Source organism: Antedon bifida, chromosome 2 (assembly GCF_963402885.1).
Source record: "Antedon bifida chromosome 2, ecAntBifi1.1, whole genome shotgun sequence".
Taxonomy (NCBI): Eukaryota; Metazoa; Echinodermata; class Crinoidea; order Comatulida; family Antedonidae; genus Antedon; species Antedon bifida.
In genome coordinates, this window is record NC_136227.1 from 25184561 (window position 1) to 25207693 (window position 23133).

General features: G+C 31.2%; 2 protein-coding genes across 4 annotated transcripts in view; both read right to left on the bottom strand.

Annotated features, from left to right (window-relative positions):
- The window catches only part of LOC144834555 (uncharacterized), a 258410-nt gene extending 245192 nt beyond the window's left edge, over positions 1–13218 (bottom strand). The window contains exon 1 of the mRNA XM_078689408.1: positions 10590–13218. Within this exon, the coding sequence (XP_078545534.1) occupies positions 10627–13218 (2592 nt within the window). The 3' untranslated portion in view covers positions 10590–10626. The remainder of the gene's footprint in view (positions 1–10589) is intronic.
- The window catches only part of LOC144858728 (ephrin type-B receptor 1-B-like), a 141541-nt gene that overhangs the window by 105380 nt on the left and 13028 nt on the right, over positions 1–23133 (bottom strand). For all 3 annotated transcript variants that reach the window (XM_078714827.1, XM_078714828.1, XM_078714826.1), the window contains exon 3: positions 16476–17136. In XM_078714827.1, coding sequence (XP_078570953.1) covers positions 16476–17136 — 661 coding nt within the window. The remainder of the gene's footprint in view (positions 1–16475; positions 17137–23133) is intronic.

The following is a 23133-nucleotide window of genomic DNA, read 5'->3' on the forward strand; positions in this document are numbered from 1 at the left end:
TATTTTTCTTTTCCATTTGGTAACAACATAATATAATCATGAGAATCCATAGGCCTATTGCTATATAGTATTAAAATGACCTAATTGAGGTCACATTGTCCTTTTTAATTTGTCTTCAAATTATTTTCCTGGCCTTGTTGTTGAGATAAAATTGACTATTACAAGATGTTAATGTGTTATATTGAGTACAGATACATTTCAATTGTGCTTTCATTCAAGGTTTTATCATTTAAATGTAGTGCTATTAATGTTTTAAGGTGATGCACTAGTGTATAGATAGTTAATTGCCCTCTAGGATGAATAATGCCTTCTAGGACAAATATCAGTTGTATATTTTCCTCTACGACTGTGTTCAGATGTAAAAATATAAGCACTTATTTTCACCTTAATAGACCAAATAAAAGGTATACATTAAGATTCAAAACAATTAAGACTCGCCTTGGTTATTTTTTTTGTATTAACTATACTAAATAGTACTATAATGCTTTATTATATTAATTCCACTCTTTATGTATTTATTTATTAAATTTCAATATTTTAAATTTTCAATTCATATTCATTCCTTTATTTATAAGGCTCACCCAACAACAGATGCATTTGCATTTGAAAGATGGACTCGATCACTTTTTAATTGCTTTGCATATTTTTTTTTATCACTGTATTATTTTTAGTGTCAGAGTCTGCAAATAGATGTTACGAAACAAAACAAAAACAAACAAACAATAATGTATCCGATCTCTCTTCTGTCTACGTTTCTCATTATACATACTATTTTCGGAAGTCTGCGGTTAATAAGGCAGAAAATAATTGGACAATTCACACGACCTGTGCCCAATGATGTAAATAAATGCTATTATACAAAAGGCAAGTACCGGTCACAAACGCTTGGTATCATCATTTCACAGCTGACAGCTTCTATTAATCACGTCTTTATTTAACATACAGTAAATTTGTCTTGTTTTAAAAAATGTTACTTCTGTACAATTCACTATTCCTTGATAAGTAAATCTTTAGAGTGTTGTGGTGTCAACAAAATTTATGAGAAGAATTCTAATATAGTAATATATTCAATTTCGAAAGAAGAATGATGTTGTTAAATCTGTGAAATCAATGACTGCAGAATTATTATTTAACCATTTTCTTAATATTTTCCCCAGTGTGCATAAGAAAATTCTAATGCACTGAACTATTATAAGTGATGTGATGTGATAGTTGTTCTGAGTTTTGTTGTATTTCACCACAGCAACATATAACTCGCTGCCAATTATAAGATGGGAAATTTAAAACCTGTTTTATAAGCCTCATAACTTAGTCAGTGGTATTAGGCCCACTAATTTGGGCATGAAATTATGGTACTAGGCTATAATGGGGTAGAGCCATGATTTAAACTCTGAACTTTGGGATTGGTAGGCAAGTATGTTAACATTTCTGGTCAATTCAGGTGGAATTTCCTTTTTAAAAGAATTTTTTTTCCAAACATGTTCGACACTTCTGCACTATCCAGAAAATATTGTAATAAAAAGTGTGAGCAATCCAAATTGTATATTCAATAAATTCACAGGCATAGAAAAAATCTACTGCCCAGTGATATACAGTACTGAAAACAGATAAGATGAGAAAAAAAAAATAATAAGAAAAATCTACAACATCTGAGATTCAAACCCAGAATCTTCTGCTTCATATGCCAACATTCTAAAATATATTAAAAGATAAATTCATGATTTCTAACCAAAAAAATGCTGAAAAAAAATTCATGCAATTGTTATCAAAGACAATAATCATGACTATCATTTACACATTACATTTTATATGCAGTATTGATAGCACTTGTAATTATATGTCATCGTATATACATTTAAGAATCTTTCACGTAAACTGTCATTTAAAGGAATTCATTCAACATGTGTTACAATAAATTGAGCTTGTGAATTGTCATGATTTTATGTAATATTTATCAGATGATGGTGCTAATAATATTATCTTTTAAAATGCATCTGCCACATTTCTACTATGCAGAATACATATAGATTATTTTCTTTTTTTTATATAACATCGTAATATATATTTCACTTTAGAAATACATTTTTACAGACATTTTTTTGACAGGAAATTTTTTTTTTGCATTAATATCAAAATCTCTGGTCATTTGTTCATTAATATTTTTTTTATTGCAAAAATGGTTTCTTATTTACAGCCAGATAAATGCAATTAGTAGGACAAAATTTAAACATATCTACCAAAAAAAGTCTAAATAATTGTCACAACAATAAAGTACCTTTATACAAATTCTAATGAATATTAATAATAAAAATATGTTTACTATTTATTTACTTACAAGGCCTATAATATCAATGGAATTCAATTATTTTTTAAGACATAATACATTTAAAAACCAATTAGATATTGCTATTATAAATAAGTAAACAATATTAAATGAGAAAATCTAGTGACGGAATTATAAATCCATTTGCATTGAAAATACAAATTAATTATTATTTTAGCCTTGTTAGCCTACACAACATGATTATAGACAGTTTGTAGAAAACACAAATACAATACATAACAGTATTATTTATTTAGACTAATACTTTACTTTCAGATGAAACTAAGCTACAATGTTTAATATTCAAATCATAAGTAAATTGTTATTATTAAATACTTCAAATCACGCCTCATCCAACTCACTTTAACAAACAACACGATTTACTTACTTTCAAGTCATTACCTCTATTGTAAGTTAATCGGAAAGAAAACGTTTGTCGGCACCGACTTTTTAATGTTTAGATTCTTGTCTGATTGCCGTGATTGAATTAAATATTTCCAAATGAATCAATCTTTGGAAGCGATTTTTCAAGTGTAAATTTCTTCACTTATGACACCAGTTAATTACAAAAGAAAACAATTAAATGGGCATATTGTATGGAGTAATTTCACATTTCCATCCATGGCTAAACAAAGATGTAGAGAGTATCATAGTTTGTATAATAAGTTAGTCCACAAACTGTATATATTAGTTAAAACCTCTTTTAAAGAAACAGATGGTTATTGGATAATTGTTAAAACAATTACTTTAACTAATTTTTTTATGAGATTAACAGTGAAGTTGACCTCATATGCTATAGAACTATCAGATAGCCATTTGAGGTGTAATTATTAAATCATATCAATAGACAAGTAACTCCATTTGGTTTTCTCATTATTTAAAATTAGAATTACTGATGTGTTTATAATTTATTTTATCACAAGACAATTACTTACAAATAAAAGAATTTTGAAAAATGGGAGACACATTAAATTTAATATTAATATTGTAGTTAGAAAAAAAATAAAAAATAATTTTATAATCCTATTTTTTTTAGTTTAGTATTAAATGTAATATCATAATTAAATGGTAGTAATAGGCTAATTAGCTGTTTCACCTAACAATTTTACCTACAAAATTTGCAAAAAAATAAAAACGGTTTTACTCACACTAGCTGAAATTTCAAAATTATTATTATATAACTCTAATATGTACAAAATCAGCACATGGTCTCTAATTGGAGGAAAACCTATACCAATTTTTCTTATTTTTTAAAATAAAAGAATCATACATAATAAAAAATACAAATCATCTCTTTCTTGAAATTTTTATCATTTGCTTTTATAAAGCTAATTGTATGTCTACAATATCGGCATAACACTACCTACAGAGGCTGGGTGAAATTGTTTTATAGACAAGTCATTTATAATCTTGACATCTATTCTATGATGGTTATTAGCTTGTCTTGAGTTATATCGATCGCGGTTTTGTGACAAAGGCTTTTAAAATTATTGTTCATTTGATATTAAAATAGCAGTATTTGATCAAAAACACCTAGAATAAAATGAGATTGTGTCAATTTGACAATAAATGCATTTTCTAACCAGATTCAAATTTTCTCCTTTTTTTCACTGATTTAGTGTCAATCATAATATATTCTTTATCTGTTCTAGTTTATACATGCATTTCAAACACAAAATTACTTTAGTGACTATGGTATTATTAGTGAATAGCCTGACCAGTTGTCTTGTCACAGTATGGGAAACTCCTGACGATGGACGACTCCCCGAGAATCGATATGATTATTGTTGGTTTATCCAGGTAAGTTAGGCACGATATAGACTACACTATAAAAATAAATAAACTAGTTAAAATGCAAAACACATTTTGTACTTACTCCACTATATACATTATTACCCTACTATAGTATAAAATATAATTAAGAAAGATTTAGAAACATTTAAGTAAACAAAGCATTTTGTAAAATCTCATGAAAAAATGAAAAGATAACAATATGAAGAAGCTTTTTATACAGTATGTTACATTGTGGCATACATATGCAATGTGATCATAAATTGTAATATAGGAGACTAATAAATCAAGGTTTCTTTAGTATGTACTCCAAATGAACTACAGTCCATTGCCATAAGCAATTCATGAACAATATATACATTTTCTAAATAAGGGTATAAATAAAAAATCATGATACAAAATCTCTTTGAACTTATTATCAATTTTTTTTAGTTTTAGAATATAGTTTAATACTCTAAATTTCATTTTTGATGATAAAACATTAAATCCAACTGTGTCGATATAATTTCATTTCCATTTTCAATTGTTTTAAACATTTTATTTGAGTCATTCTAATTTTATCCACTTTAGTGTATAAATTTTCCGAGAGTTAATATAAACGCTCTACTTTGAAGTGACTGTCATTCAAAAACATCATGTTCATAGCATGAACATACTTAGATGTCAAAAGCATCAATAGGCCTGCTGCACAATAACACTGTAGCACATGGTAGTAGGGGTCTTGCGAGCGAAGCAAACAAACCCAGGCTGGGGTCCAGTGAACGAGTGTGGTTGGGGTCCAGTGGGCGAGTGTGGCTGGGGCTGGGGTCCAGTGGGCGAGTGTTGCTGGGGCTGGGTCCAGTGAGCGAGTGTGGCTGGGGCTAGGGTTCAGTGGGCGAGTGTGACTGCAGCTGGGGTCCAGTGGGCAAGTGTGGCTGCGGCTAGGGTCCAGTGGGCAAGTGTGGCTGGGGCTGGGGTCCAGTGGGCAAGTGTGGCTGCAGCTGGGGTCCAGTGGGCAAGTGTGGCTGCGGCTAGGGTCCAGTGAGAGAGTGTGGCTGGAAACTATGGCTAAGATTATTTGATTTTAATGACACATATATGTGTAAGAATTTGATTTAAATTTGGGGATAAGTATTTAAAAAGGAAATTAGGTCTCTTGTTTTTTGCTGTGTTTTTTTCAAAGTAGGACATTTTTGGGGTATTAGCACATCTAAATGAAAGACTTAGTATGTGTTTGTATGTACTGTATAACCTGGAGTAGTGGACGATGTACCAGCATGTGAATGTCTTACAGTGCGATAAGTATATACAGTATATGCTTTGAAAAGGAAAACATATGTTCATGCAGAAAATCCTGGTAATGAGATTAGAAGAGATTAAAATACTTAATATTGATATGTTTGTGTTTAATTGAAAGGTTTTTGTTTTACTATTACAATGGGCATTGGCAAATTCTGTGTAATTATGTATATTACAGTAAATATTATTGTACAGCATCAGTATTCTTATCTTCACTGACTTGCAACATGTTCATATGCTGACATATTACATTTTATTAAGTATTGCAGGGTGGCAACATTAAAAATATTTGTTTAATTCAAGTTTATTGATTAATTCTACTACTGCTGTCATATGGCTAGACAAGACGGACACAAACAGGTAAAATAAATATGTATAGTACAAGACAGCAATAACTCTTTCTTGCTGTCGTTACATTAGCAACAGTTTTAAACTGCAGATAATTTCTTCGGTTGAGATAAATTAAAGTTTAACTACATTTCTTTTTAGGATTAATCGCAAGTAGAAAACGAGATTTGAAGATTTATATGACAGGGGGAGAAATGAAAAGATTGATTTCTGTAAGGCCCGAAATGGGAAATATTCAACAACCTGTTACAGACATGCATACTAAAGTGATGTCTCCAATTTAGCTGTGCACAAAATCGATGTAATTTCCGTAACACAGTCATAACATACAGCAGTTTATTTCATAGTTTCATACGGCAAAAAAAAATTATGTTCCGCAATAACGATGTCATTAATTTTAAGTTAGAATTAGAAGACTACAGTAGTTTATCAGTGAAGGAATGATTAGTCTTTGGTGATTAAAGTTCATTAATATTGTGTGTATATTATAAACAGTGCAGTTATTTACTGATATTCAGTACTGGATTCCTTACACAAGTTGCAGATGGTAATGACGTGAATGATTGCTTTTTAAAGGACAACAACAACACTGTATTAATTCCTTTATGAGGCAAATTGAACCAGATATTAACATGAAAAAAATGTGTTAATTGGCCTAATTGAGTAATTGATAGGTGTGCAAGGAATTCTTACAGGTGTGCAAGGAATTCTTTCAACCATTTATTTTCATTTATTTCTTTGATTGCTTTACTTATTCTAAAACTGCAATATTATTAATTAATTATTAATTAGAATACATCGCATTTCAGTTATTTTGATATTTAAAATACTGTATTTTGGTATTGTTTGATATGTACAACACTATAATGATTCCCTGAATTGGTGGATTTACATCATGAATTGATGGTTAAATATGGTTAAATTATTAACTAAATAATTAAGAACATTTTTTACTATACAGTACAGCAATTCTGTTTTTATTGAATGTTTATCTGTATATTTAAACATGAGTCAAATAATATTTTTTTATTTTTTATTTGCATTGTTTTTATATTGTATATATTCTTCAAGGGTCTATCTTAAGATCATGAGCTTCAGTTTGTTAAAGATGTTAAATTGAACCAGCAACATTCAAACTGTATCAATCAATTCCTAGTATCTTTTACTAGGCCTACATCAGATAAGATACATACAATCTCTTATCTTTAAATTTCATCATCAAAAATATTTTGGTGGCTGGCTACAAACTAGTAAAGATACAAAATCAGCTTTATAAACATGAACAATATTTTGCTATCTATATCATATATCTTGTATAAAATAAACAGATATATCATGTGCAAGATATTGAATAATCAGAGGGTACAATATAGAGACCCAGCTGGTGTTATGACAAGTGGCTCACCACTAACCAACATGTTCATTTTTTGACCAACTTAGGGTGCTAAAGGTAAGTAACCCAGGTGAATTTAAGCATGATGGCACGTTCTTTGGTTAATTTAATTTAAAGCTTCATTATCTCTCACCATGCAGTGAAAATATGATGTGCAATAAATGCCGTACAAGAAGTCAACGACACAGAATAGTCCCAATCACTTACACAAAAATATGCTACTTTAAATTATAGCTAAAAGCTGGAAATTAAAAGCATCTGTGACCAGTTTATTGCTTTGCCAAAAATATAGCATTTTTATCATAATTTAAGGTAATTTTTTTTCAATTTAAGTTGGATATTGAAATTTTAAGTCACAAAGAGAGCATTAGATAGTGGAGTGCACAGTGCATTCGACATTACATTACAAAAATGCTATGTATTTTTTTATAAAATCACTTAAATAGAGTAAAAAAGTAGAGTACAATCATTCTACTTTCCTTCTTGTTTGTACCAGTACTGAAAAATAAAATGGCAACGTTAAATTCAATTGTGAAATTGAAGATGTCACTACTAAACCTAGAGCATGTTTCCCCCATAATATTAGACAGCTTTCCATTCCCTTGTCATGCGCAAGATTGATAGACGTTGGTTTAGATTGAACAATTGATAATTGGCTATTTTAACTAATCACAAATACAGTTGATCCTTCATCATGTGTGAATATAAATCAGTCAATTAACTCAAAACCAGTAAGATGTTGGGAATAATATGACTCATGTTAACCATCCCTCACTTTCACCTACACATAATTCAGGCACATTATGTACACATTCAAATGTTGACAGGGAAAGATTTCTATAATGGATGGAGGGCAGTATCTTGAGAATTTCTGTCATTATAGCATAGCCATTGCTTTTCTAGTAATGTAGGCCTACTCATGGTATTCCTACTGTACTCATGGCATTCCATACAGTAACCTAGCCTTATAAACACAGGCCTGCTTAACACCTTCTACTCAATCTATACCTAACCTACAAAAAGTTATACCCTCCTAGTACTATTGAAAAATCAGCGACCAACTTTTCGGTTATAGGCCTACGCTGTTACAATCATCCAGGCCAAAAAAAAAGATACAATTTCACAAGGTCCTTCTTTTCAATCCTTAATTTTCCAATAAAATGTGTTTGCATTTTCTTATTCCTCTCAAAATAAAATGAAATATGCTCTTTACTTGCTATAAGTTTAATTTTGTTTTATTGACAATTTATTCAATTGTCCCAAAACATAAATAATAAAGATGAATAGAATTAAATTTTTAATAGGGCACTTCGTAGAGTAAAGAATACTGTATTCACTTCTGCGACAAAAAAATTATGATTTTTTTTTACCTCTTTTAAAAAAAATTACAGACAATGGGCTTCCAATTGACTATTTTAATCATTCCACAAGTAAATTCCATTTTTAGTACTTTCGATCTATTGGATCAACAAAAAAGAAAAATTTCTCTTCTAAATTACTAAACATTTAAATGTCTTTCCTATAGATTTGTTTTAAAATTATTTTTTCAGAAGGACATCTTACTCAACTTTAAATAATTAAAAAATAAGTTTGTTCAAATCACACCAGATGAAAATTGCAATCAAAACATGTATCGTCAAAGCACAAAAGCAGGTGGTATTAGGAGCAATAATTAAGAACAATAAAGGGCAACATTATGTCTTTGTAAAATGTTCTGATAAAGAAGGCAACAACATCGTATGCAACATAACAATACGGTTAAAAGCATTCACAAGGCCGTTTGTAATTAGCGAAAACAATAAATCCATATTTAGAAGAGAAAAAAAACACCTTGAACAATAAATTGCAAAAGAACAAGAAATATTTTTTACACACACTTTACGACGATTAATCATAAAATGGAGTAGGGTTTTCTTTTATACATCAACACAAAAACAAAGTGATTAACAAAGTTGCTGGGTCGGAAATAACAAACAATCATATATGGATCTGGCATCTGTTCATATTTTTCCCAAAACAAGGTATTATAACTTATTGAGTAGCAGCATTAATATGTGAATGACATACTAGTATAGTATTGATGAACTACAAAGCTATTTTTTAACTACCCAAAAATTAAGTGTCTGCAAAAATGCAGGTCTTCAATAATAATTTAGGCTTAAATCCATTATGAAAATTAAATGCTACAAACAGTTAATACATTTGGTAAATCTCAAAATGTATGACTAGAAATATACATTTATATAGGTAACAGTATTTACTGTACATTAATAAACCACGAAAGAACCCGGAATATTTTGTATGCCTGTTCTGGTTTATCCTTATCCATCTGTCATTGTGGGATTGGGGAGATCATGGAGGGATACCTCCATGGGGAGATGAACGTGCATTGTTTGCCAGCAGTACAGAAAAGGTTGCACAATTCAGCCCAGTATGCTCCAAATCACAGCTTATTCACTTACACCTTGCCAAATTTGAGAATCATAGAATTTACAAAGTTATGTACAAGTATACTCATCTTTATTTTTAATCATAATAAAGGAACGTGATAGTATATTTGTTGGCAAGGTGTCTAGATTGCATACATCATGCAGTGTGGTTCTGTCTTTTTATGCTTAATTATGTGAGTTATACGTGAGTTAAGTGAGTAAATTTTGTAAATGATACTGTTGTGGCAGCGCTTAATAAATAATTAACAACAGATTAGAAAGTATTAAAATGCCTGATTAACCAAATTAAAGGTTTACGGTTTAAATTAATCAATCAATGTGAATGATTAATTTGTGTCTTTATCAAGGTGATAGATTCAAACAGAACACATTGTAGGTCAAGATCACATATTGAGATGAAAAAAAGAATTAAATAATTAACGATGGAATCATTAATTATTAAAAACTTTCTGTTATAAATTGAATATTGTAAATAAAATAGCAAATAATTAAACTGTTTTTGTTATTTAATAGTTGATGATGTGAAATATTAATTAGTCCAAAATAACCAACAGTTACACATCAACAATTAACAATTAGAGCAAGCTGATACATAATAGACATTATAATGGATATTATTCATTATGTTTTATATAGGTCACGATTAATGCCAGTGTTTCTATATCAAGCACTTTACATTAGTGATCTGGGTTAGAGAAAACAAAGTATAATGCGTAAGTTTGCTTAAAGCTAAAGCCAAATAGAGCAACAGTCTTGCCAGGGCAACAACCTAGAGTACTACGGATGCAGTTTATTACTTGCAATAATACAGCCACGCTATTGCATTAGAATAATAACAGTATATATTCTAAAACAACAAGAAACAAATGCTTCATCAAATTTGAGATGTGTGTTTTGATTGTAAAACATTTACAATAAAATGCCTTTTATGTGCCACATGTTTTCAAGAATTCAAGTAAATTTTCTTTTGGATGATCCAAAGTCAAATAAAAATCGTAAAGCTTACGTTTTTTACTCTAGCTTTCGCTGGTCAACGACGCAGCTTAATCATGAGTGAGTCTCTGTGACTTGGACTTGTTACCATTAGATTTCGTATATGGTATAGCGCCATCTATAGATCGTTCAGGTTTTCCCAAATGGGATTGTCGGGGCCTCCTCTTTAGTAAGTTATTGTACAATTTTGGGAGTTCCAAACCGCCGTCATCTCTGTTCATAGTGTTACCATGTTTTCTTATTTTTATTGATTCTTTTATTTTTCTGTCTTTCCATGAAGATTCCGTGCCTAGTATTTTTACGTTCCAATTTGGTAAGTGAGTGTGAGTGGTCATGTGATCGGTGATAGCTGAGTTGTGAACAATTTCTGAAGCTGAATTTCTGGCTGAACGTGTTAGGATCCCTGTACAATGTGAAGTGACATCTGCTTTGTGTTCTTTTATCCTTGTGGATAAGGTTCTAGCTGTTTCTCCTATATATGCTTTTTCGCAGTTGTTGCAATTTACTTGGTATATTACACCAGATTTGTCATCATTTTTTATTTTGTCTTTTGGGTGAACTAAAAGATTTCTTAATTTGTTTTGTGGAGTAAAATAAGTGTTGACATTGTAACTAGATAAGCAGCGTCTAATTCTTTCTGATATTCTTGGTATATATGGTATCCCTATGTTTCCTTTGTTTTTGTTGGTTGTATCTTTTGTTTTTTGTTTGACATTTTTTTTTCCTTTCTCCGATCTTTTTTGGATTATCTTGTCCATGGACCAATTGGGGTACTCGCACCCAACGAGCGCATGTTTGATCTTTTTCATTTCTGTTAGTTTTTCGTCTTTTTTAGTGACAACTTTTTCACATCTGTCAACCAGAGTGTTTACCACACTTAACTTGTGTTCCAATGGATGGCAGGAGTGAAAATTTAAGTATTGGTCTGTGTGGGTCTTTTTTCTGTAAACTGTCGTCGTCAGGTCTCCATTGTTCAGTGTAATTATGATGTCTAAGAAGGGTAATGTATTGTTAGACATATGTTCAGTTGTAAATTTTATGTTACCTGTTTTGTCAATTGTGTTTAAGTGTGAGTTTAGATGTTCCGCTGATCCCTCTGGAATGAGAGCTAATATGTCGTCAACATACCTTTTCCAATATGTTGGCTTCATTCCGTCTGGTGCTGTTTTCAGTGCTTTTTCTTCTAAGTCCTCCAGATACAGATTTGCAACGATCGGGCTGATGGGACTGCCCATGGCAATACCGCCAATCTGTTTATATATTTTTTCCTGGAAGCTGAAATAAGTGGTATTAATTACAAGTGATAGTAAATCTATTATATCTCTGATGACCATGTTTGTGCGTTTTTTCAGTGTTTTATCTTGTGAAAGTCTCCTTTCTACTATTTCTATGGCTTCTTCGGTAGGGGTTTTTGTGAAAAGAGACACTACGTCAAACGAGACAAATGTGTGATTTTCAGGAATGTCAAGCGTGATTAGTTCCTCAACTAGTTGTTTTGAATTGTCGACGTGGTGGCAGGAGGTGCCAACCAACGGAGAGAGGATTTCAGCTAATTTTTTGCCCAAGTTATAGTAAATGGTATTTATGCAATCCACAATAGGTCGTAGTGGAACATCAGGTTTGTGGATTTTGGGTAAACAGTATAACCTTGGTGTGATTTCCTCAGTTGGGAATAAAGTAGCTTTCTCTTTATTGCTAATTTTCTTTTCATCTAGGAGCCGTTTTAATATTTTAACATACTGTGTTTTGTATCTTTTGGTAGGGTTGTGGTTTAAGGCTTGGTATACCTTATCGTCATTGAGCATCCCTTGGACTTTTTGTATGTAATCAGCTTTGTTTAGAATCACTGTTGCCCTCCCCTTGTCGGCTGGTAGGATTAATATGTCCTTGTCTTTCTTTAATGAATCTAAAGCAATGTGTTGATCTTTTGTAATGTTACTAGGTGGGAGTTTTACGGAGCTTATGATAGAGGCCATTTTACTTCGAAGCGCATCACGGTCGTTTGATCCCACTAAGTACGCTGCTTTTTCACTAGCTACGATCAGGTCTTCTATAGGCTTAGTCGTTGGGGTGACGGCAAAATTTAGGCCTTTCTCCAGTAATGATTTTTCATGTGAATTTAGGTTTCTGTTACTCAGATTAATTACCCATTTTTGTTTTAATTGGTTACCTGTTAGATCTGCATCTTGTGTTAGGTTGTCTTTTAATCGTTGTGTTTTTGCTTTCCATGTATCCAGTTTCTTGAGTTGTCGATCTCTTGTGCGTTTGAATTCGCTTTCTTTGCAGTTGTTTACGTGATTCCGTATTGTGCTTTGCATCCCTCTGTCGTCCACAAGCTCTTCCAATTTCCGGTCACACCCCCTGGCTTTCCGTTCAAATTTTTCGATATCCTTGCTGACGTTTGTGATTCTTTCGTTTAAGAGTAGTTTTTCTGCATGTTTGATTATCTTTTTTCCCTTTTCAGTCTTGATCGGCACTCTCAACTTCAAACTTGTAGGCGTTATGCCCAAGTTTTTGCAACGTAAACTGAACACCCTGTGATTTCTAAGGCGCGAAACTTTCTTTTGAATGTTTTCATAGTGGCGTATAAATTTCACCGTTTCCTGTCCAAATCCTCTACGAACATTAGTAAAAAGGTTCATCTGGATCACTGTATAGTATTCAAGTAAATTTTCTTTTGGATGATCCAAAGTCAAATAAAAATCGTAAAGCTCACTCACTTACCAAATTGGAACGTAAAAATACTAGGCACGGAATCTTCATGGAAAGACAGAAAAATAAAAGAATCAATAAAAATAAGAAAACATGGTAACACTATGAACAGAGATGACGGCGGTTTGGAACTCCCAAAATTGTACAATAACTTACTAAAGAGGAGGCCCCGACAATCCCATTTGGGAAAACCTGAACGATCTATAGATGGCGCTATACCATATACGAAATCTAATGGTAACAAGTCCAAGTCACAGAGACTCACTCATGATTAAGCTGCGTCGTTGACCAGCGAAAGCTAGAGTAAAAAACGTAAGCTTTACGATTTTTATTTGACTTTGGATCATCCAAAAGAAAATTTACTTGAATACTATACAGTGATCCAGATGAACCTTTTTACTAATGTTTTCAAGAACACTTTTATTCATGAAACTGTACATTCCACATTCCCTTTAGCAGAGTTAATGTCTTCAAAAACTGTTTTATTAGTAGTAGGCCTAGATTAAGTAAAACTTATAATTCATTTGCTTTAAGAAATCCAGAGTTAGATAATTTTAGCAATAAATTTCGTAGATTTTCGTAATATATTGTATTTTTTTATATTGTATAGTATAGTGTTCCCTCCTATAAATGGTGAACCTTGAGTTTACTATTGGAAAATAAATAACTAAAATAAATAGATAACATAAATTATTTTTAATCTAATTTGGCAAAATGTTTAAAGGGGACTCTTTAGTACATATTTAAAATTTAATGTAAATGTAAGTAAAGAATTTTTTGTTTTTTGGGGTTTTTTTTTTCAAATTTACTGAAGTTTATTATTTATTTGGTATAAAAATAGCAATCAGCAGCTGATGGCTGAAAGTGAATGCTTTACATAAAACAATTTATTATAAATAGGCCTATATATAAAGGTAGGCCTAACAAAAGCATAAAAACATTTAAAATTGTTAAATAGTAACTATACCATATTTCACATAAGCACTTGTGCATTGTGAAATGCACTTATGTTGCAAGCCGTTAGAAGGCAATCAGTTTTTATAACTGTATTAAAAAAATTATTTTACAAAAATGTATAAAAACAGATAGAATGTTCGTATAAAATTTCAAATTGTATTTTTTAATGTAAAATAAAAGAAAAAAGCTTTTTCTAAGAAGTCATTACATTCTATTCAATATTCAATAAATCATTTTGGAAAGTTAATAAACTTCTGTAGCTTTCTCTTAAATACAAGTTGACATACTTTCATAGGATGGAAAATGAAGCAAATGATTTAGATCTAGAAGATGCTAGTATAACAGGTTGAGCTGACTTGAAAAACAAGCCAAAATATTCTATATAAACTATTTGTATATATAACATATGTGGCAAGACATATGTTTAAACAGTAGGGCATAATGCGTGACACTACAGTATATGCCAATGAATGGCACACATTATCACCACCAATACAAAACAGTGCAGAGCAAAATGTGCAGCAACCAAGCTTTAGATGTCCACTCTTCTTCAAGCCTTGTACAAACTTATTGTTATCATAAAATAGAATTAATAAACTGACTAAAAGACATACTCGATTTTATAACCTCGTCTTAAGATATTAAATTCTATTTTCCAAACATTGTAGACTGCCTGAACGATCAATAACCTTTCAGTATACTTTCAAATAATTTATTACTTACAAGATATTGATGCTAAATTAAATTTACAGTTATTAAAACTAAAGATTTCAACTGATTACAACAACAATCACATTTAGAATTGAATTCTACAGCCAACGAGACCCCTCACAAAATGATCACATATAATCAGTTTATTGTCAATACTATACCTTGTTCGCACAAATTATACTGTTTTACAAAGACAGGAGGAGCCCACAATGATTATAAAAGTTAAAAAGTAAAACAAACTACAATGTATACATTTAAAACCTACTATCTGAAAGCAGCCTCAATTATTAAATTGTGCATCAATTGACCTGTCTTTGAACTCAATAATGCCATCATTTGTTAACATTTAACACATCAATCATTTAGACATTTTTTTCTCTTTATTTCTTCAGAAAAAGCTAATTTGTTTTTTATAATGTTCTGCTTCATAATTTTTATACTCAATAATTTTTACCAAAATAGACATAATTAAAAAAAAAACATTATAATATTAATATTTCTTTTCTTCGGTTTTTTTTTACAATAAACAAAATGAATGATATATATTATCATTTAGGCAATGTTTTCAATGTAATAAAACAAAACACATGGATCAAACATCAATCTTACTGAAAATGGTTGATATTACAATACAAGGTGTCTCTTCAATTCAGTTTCAGTTTATTTAATCAATGTTAGCACAATACAGAGAGGTCCGAATGCCAATCTTTATATTAGATATAGCAACATGTATAGCTAAAAACAATCACTGAAAATGAGATATTTTTAAAAAGACAAGCAGGCATTTTTTTTTATAAAAAATACGTAAAAGTATGCTGCCCTGTATCTACAATGAAGGAAAGGGGTGAAAAATAAATCAATAAAGAAGACTACTAGTCAGGTGGCTTAACAACAAATTTTGAGGAAATCGTGACACGGTGGACAAAAGCGCCAAATTTGGCATGGAGCTTCGTTGGGACCTACCAATTGATTTTTGCCTAGGAGCCACTCTGGTCGTCCTTTATTTTTCAAGATGGCGGCCAAAATCCAAAATGGCCGCCAATAAATTGGAAAATCACATTTTCATTTGTTGCAGAAGTCACATATAGGCAAATGAACTATCAAAACATAAGTATTCATGTTCATTGAAACATATTTTAGACATGTTGCATGATATGGGTCATTCGTTGTTAAGATGGTAGCCAAAATCCAACATGGCTGCCAGTAGCCTAAAATGGAATATCATTCTGGTTGCAGAAATCGCATATAGGTATTAAACTGGATATTTGGCCACAACAGAACAAAGTCACGCTTAACACGACTGACTTCAAACATCATATTGGAACGGTTCACCAGGACATTGAATTCAAAGATTTTGTAGTGGGTTTCTTTCACAGTTAATTTGAAAAAAGGATGGCAAGTAAACATTGCAGACAGACATTGGTTGCCCAAATGGCATGTATACAGTATTAAGTTAAACACCATCTAAAACACAATAAAATGATACAAATGGATAAAAGAAGAAAATCGGTATTCCTACCTGAGCAACTGGTCTCCTGAGACTGATAGCCTGGTTTACATCCACAGCTTCCTTGCAACAAAGTCCACATTCCACCACTTTGGCACTGAAAAATTGGATCATGAGATCCAATTCGCTCTGTGTTCTCCAAACACGTACCAGAAACACTCACCAAAGATGTAACCTCCGATCCCGTAATTGTTTCCGGAAATCTAGCAAGTCCTGCGATAACAGACGGGCAGGTGACATAGTAGATACGTACGCGTAAAATGGCCATGCACGCACCCTGATCTTGGAAAGCAAGGTAGAATCCATTTTGCGTAACTGGTCCAAAATGTTCGGTGACCTTATTTCGGACATCTTGGTTCTCCATTGAAAATCTACCATCTGCGGCAATCCTGCGAATCTTTGTATATGGTGGTGACTGCCAAGATGGTGTAGTTGCAGTGGCGTAGTCATAATTTGCTTCTATGTAATACAAATCAAATGTTTCTCTGCATGAAAGCACCAATTCATCTCCTCTGCCATCACAAGACGACATTGTAAATTCTATTTCCACATGTATTCGGTTTGCACCTGATCGTGGTAGGTACGGTGTTCGAAGCCAAAAGTTCTGACCACCACTACTGAGTATAGCGCAAACTTGATATAATCTATTATAACTTGCCCCAGTTTCAAGCCACTGTAAGTAATGAAATAACTATTGTTATAATACAAAATATATTATAATACACTTTACAACATTTGTACAACATAGTATCAGGAAATGGTCTGTTCTAAAAAAAATATTATTTCATTTTAGCTTTTAGACGGAATTTTTTTTAACAATTATGTTTTTTTATATTTCATATGCATCCAACATCAAGCAACTATTTTATAATTTATCATGCTTATAAACTAAAAATCTCAATTTATGCTTAGGGAGTGGAGTTGAAAGATTTGTGAGTTTACAACCCTGGCGCAGGTTACGATTGAACCCTGGACATTGGGATTGGAAGGCACTAAGCTATAGCTCCACCTTTTTTATACAATCAATGATGGAACTCCTTAAAATTATAGATTGTTTTCTTGGAAATTCTGGTTGTCAGAATGCATTTTAAAACATTGGACCAATTTGTGGATCTTTATAAAATTCTGATATTGGGAGGGTATACTTGATTTTAAATTTAGGGGGAAAAAATAAGGTTATCTGTTATTTTCTAAAGCCTAATAGTTGCTGATTCTTTGCTTGATTTTTCATAAGCTGACTATATTAATTTGTGTATTATTTGTTGATTTTCGAGTAGCTGAAACCAGATTGCACAACAGATGAGTTTGTTTTGTTTAGAAACAGTATGATTACATTTTGAAGTACTTTTCAATGACAGCTTTTGATGAAAGCCTTTGATTAAATAACAAAATAATTTTTGATTTGAAAACTTTAAATCTAATTACTGAAAATCTATAGTTGCTAATTTCTTGATCAATGTATTTAATATTAGGACAATTCTAATTTTTTTTATTTTATAATGTGCCTCTAACGTACTAGATTCAGCATTGTGTACTATTTTAAACTAGCAATTCTAGGCTAATACCTCACATTATTCTAGCATGTCACATGACTTGTATTGATGGAGATATCAACAGGGGTACTGTTAAAATCTAATATGACATTCTCATACCACCCTAAGGACTTTCCATCAGTAATAAATGAATATCTAATATAATCCAATGTAGCCTATCCATCTCCACTAATATAAACCTTGACATTCAATTTAATGGTCATGTACTGTATCTAGGGAACAGCAAACGGTTGCCATGCCAACATTATGTGACCAGTGAGCTGATTAAATCATTTGTACTAAAAGTTGGGGAATGACCAACTGTTGCTATGCCAACTGTTAAAATTGGCCTTAGGAAAACTGAGAAAATGTGATAAAGGAATTGATTTAAAAGGTTTGGTTAACACTGTCAAAAAGAACTTAAGCCAAAGTGACATTTATTTTAGGTGTTTCTTAAAAGGATTTTAATGTTGGTAATTTTCTATTTTTCATCAGTATTCGTGGGCCACTATAATGTTTTTATATAATAATAATAAATTCAACTCACAATATATATGAGAGAAAAGTATTATGCAACTCTGTAATTGGTTGGTATGTTATCAATAAATAGATGATTTATAGTAGCTGTATTTTTGGAGTACATTTTTTAGAATAACTATTTATTAATTCATTCATTGATATATGGATAAATGTGGGCGTACCCACATGAGGGCATGGTTGATGGATTATTACAGGTTAAAGGGACTTTGTTTGTGTTGTTTATATGCATGTTTTTAATACTGTAGGCTAAAAATAAAATAGACCATGGATGTATAAATAGACCCACAAAAATATACCATTATGATGAGATGTTGATCAGATATACCTCCATGGATAGATACATAATACTATTCAAGGTCACAGATGTGATGCTTTTAGTTAATATGACCATATTACATGTCATTGTCAATGATCATAGCTATCATGAATATTAGCATTTTTATAAAAAAAAAATATGAAAATGATGATTTGTTAGAGTGAATATTAATATATGCCAGTGTTACACAGTAGTGCATATTATTGAATGTAGCCTCTAGCTACATCTTCGAATCATTACCATCAGTCATTGACACAAATGATACACACAACATATCACAGCTTCATGGCATATTCCATAAAGTGACAACCAATAATTAGCCTATGACATTGAAATTTCCTGACAACTTACTTCTATTACATGATACCGAAAGAGCCTATGGATACAAGTCCCTTCTTGTGACATTTACTACTACAGAATATGCAAAACAAGTGTATAGGTATTGCCAGAAGTTTTTTAGGCGCAAGTTATTTGCAGAATTGTATAAGATTTCACAAATTTCACTGTTAAAATGATTGCTAGATAAAAGCTTTGAAATCAATTTGGTATTTAGTAGTAAGAAAAGTTGATACTGTAATTGGTTATGTATACTACGACATTTTTATTCACAGAGAGTACCGGGATGTAGTCAAATGTTCCCACCACAGGGCCGTAGCCATTGGTAAGGTTTCAATCTGACCACTTTAGGCAGAGGCCTTTGACAACCCAGTGGCTTGAACAGAGAATGTTCCCTTTTGTTGCGAAAACCGCACCACATTATTTCTTGTGGATTAATTCAGTCAAATGAGAGACTACACTTATTTGGGATCAAGAGCAAAATCTATAGAGTTTTTAAAAAATCATTTCAAGATCAGTTCTGTATTTTTTTAAAGCGCAAGAAAATGTCATTCTGTAAAAACACAGTTTTAAATCTTTTTTTTTTTAAACATGTTTATGGAAAATATTCTCCTGCAGGCGGACACAACACATAATAAATTTAATTTATCATGTAACCATTTAGTTTAATTAATTTGAGGATGATCAAAATTAATGTTCTAATCAAAATGGTGACTTTTATATAGAAGCTGTTTGAACTTTCCCAACCTTCACTATGTACTGTGATACCATAAATATCAAGCATAAATGACATTCTCAGTATTAGCATTTTCAGTAATCATTTTGATGGTTGCCGGGGATTAATCATTTTAATGGTAGAATTGGATCACATTTCAGATGAGTTACGACATATTTTGTTTTTTTCCTCATCAAAATCGGAATGAGAAAATGTAACAATGTACCATGTGATATTCAGAATTTTCAGGAAAATTGGATTCATATTAAATTATTCATATGTCATAATATAAATTGTAAATATACTTTTCATGATTAAGGTTTTATAAATGCAAAATATGTTTTTTTAAGTTTTGCACTTTTCAGTTATTTTGACTATGACTGTCCTCTCATATTTATAGGCCACAGTACTTTAATAATCTGCCTCTATAATTTGTTGTTTTGATGTCAAACCGCAACCCAAAAAATGGGAATGAAGTGGAAAAAATTTTTTTTATTTGTTACTCTATAGCATAAATAATTTATAATCATGACAGTACTGGTATATAATTAAATATTTTTAACTTTCTTTAATTACTTTAATAATTTCTATCATTCATGTTTAATTCTATTTTATTTTTTTAATATTTGGTGTCAACTATATTTTCATAAGTGTCACTGTCTTGTCAAATTGTATTGTTCTACGAGTCCCTAATGATCAGTATTCTTGAAAACTTATTCATTTTATTTTTAATGAATAAAGAATATGTTATATGTGAAGAAGCTGAGATAGAAAAACACTTTCTTTAGGAAACTTCAGTTACTATTGTGAAAAAAAAATTAGGATACTATGTATTAAAGATAGGAACTCATTTGACATTAGAACTATCTGGAACGAAGTGCAAGACATGACGAAACAGCATGGAAAAAGGTACGAGATATCAATTCAGTGCTTTTCGCATCAATACCCTATCACTAATGAACAGGGACATTGTGACAATGTTCATTACATAGACAATGAATGATCATGTATAAGTTGATTGCCAACTACTTAACGAGTTCAGATATTGACATTATTATAGAGCCATCTACTTTATTGTATAAGACACAGCCTACATGTATATTAAATGGCAATACAAAAATACTATATAGTTAAAGGGTCATTTCCATTCAAGGCTTATATATATCCTCTTGTTTGTAGCAATCATTCATTATCCCCATTTCTCAATTAAATCCCTCTTATCAATTGGCACCTTATTTATTAGGACCTTTAAGCTGCACTTTACATAACATTCCCTATGGACATGATATATGAATGTATTCTAAGGAATTATTATTATTCCCATATGATTAATGTAATAATGCAGAACACCCAGAGGCATTGTTTGACAATTTCTAATATTTCACCAACCTGTTTTAATACATAATTATTAATATAATTTTAAGTACAGTACATCTTTTTTTAATACAATGGAAGTACAACACATTTAAGAAATTATTATACAGTACCTATATTTCTAGACATAGACATTGACTGGGAATGCTGACTACATACAGCGAAGATTCTTTTCATTTTTAGGAAATTTTAAAGGGATAATTTTATTATTTTGTTATACAATTTAACAATGGTATTATGTTTTCAATAGTATTATAAAGTTGAAATATCTACATTTGACCCACTTTTCACTGCGAAAATCACATTAGTGTTGTTTGTTAATACTATAATATTGTAATTTTCTTTTATTGTAGATGGACTAGTAAGTCTACTACATGAATTCCCTTGATGTTAATTTAGGACACCTGTCCAGGTGTGATAACACAATCATTGGCTCATGTGTAACATTATGAATACAGACTTATCACAAAGGACCTGTCTATATTCTCTTAATGACAATATTGATACAAATAATATTTTAATATACTTCAACTGTTTTAAATGCTAGTTGTATGTATTTATTGTTACTAATATAGTAATACCGATGCACTGCCTTTAATTTGCAATTTGTTGATAATAATGTTTAGACTATAAATAAATAAACCGTTTATTTCAACATAGATTTAAAATATAATTTTCATATCGACTGCATTTCTGTTCTGTCTGCTCCTAAATACTGTTTAAAGCAGTGTGGTCATCGATGGAAATCTTTAGTATTACCCATAATGCAATGGGCTCTGGCGGTCAATTCAAACGTTACTGCAGTTCAGTTGACCCAAGGTCAACGGCTGTCTACCGTTATTTTGTGTTGCAGCTAAATGTTTCACAGGGCAATACTGGTTAAATGGTATTAGAATCGATCGGGTGCAATTTAACTGGTTACTGAAACTTTTTCAAGAAATTTGGTTAATTTACTCACACAGTTGATAACAGGTTATTTTTTTATAGCTGAAACAGAACCACAGTCACACATGTACATTAGTCCAGCTACTGTACATGGTAAAAATGGTAAATTAATTTTAATTGTTTAAAGAAATTGAAGTTTCCGAGTTCTGGCTGAAGGAAATGTTCAAATACAGATTCAGCATGTGGATGATTTCACACTGCTTTAATTTAATCTGTATAGTATGATTAGATATACAATGATCGTAAGGTAAGTTTGTGCTCCCAAGTAATATTCATGGACAATGGACAAAAACGTTATGCAATGCGGACGTTTAAACATTCATGATACTAGGCCTACAGCTGTCAATCAAAAAAAATTTGTTTGTATTGCAGATGAAAGTTGCAAAGCGATAACCAATTCAAAGGAATTCTAACCCTAATCCTTTGGGTGTTTTTACGTTACGTTATTGAAAATTTGTCCCATTTTTTTCCTTGCTGCAAAGAAAATCGGGGGTAATATTCATATTGTTATGTTATTAATCGGCTATTTTATTTTGCAGCAGAAACAGGTTCTTTGAAGCAAACTCAATTGTCTGTGGGATTGAGTTTTCAAGAGTGATTAATATTGATTTATATAAATCAACATTCAAATATCCAGAGAACCTTTATTTAACACTTTCATAAGATTGTGATTTTCACTATCCAGAATATGGTTGTAATAAAATAGTTAAAGGAATGCCAATAAGCACTGACAATACTATATCAATGGAGTTCAAGATTACGATGTCAATATAATTATGAAATGTGTAAAGAGACAAATTTGACAAATGAAAGGAGTGTTAGTGAAAATAAGACAGAACACATAGCATACTCATTTGGGACAAAAAAGCTGTCAAAAGATTAGCCTAAATTATTTATTTAATTAAGCAAATT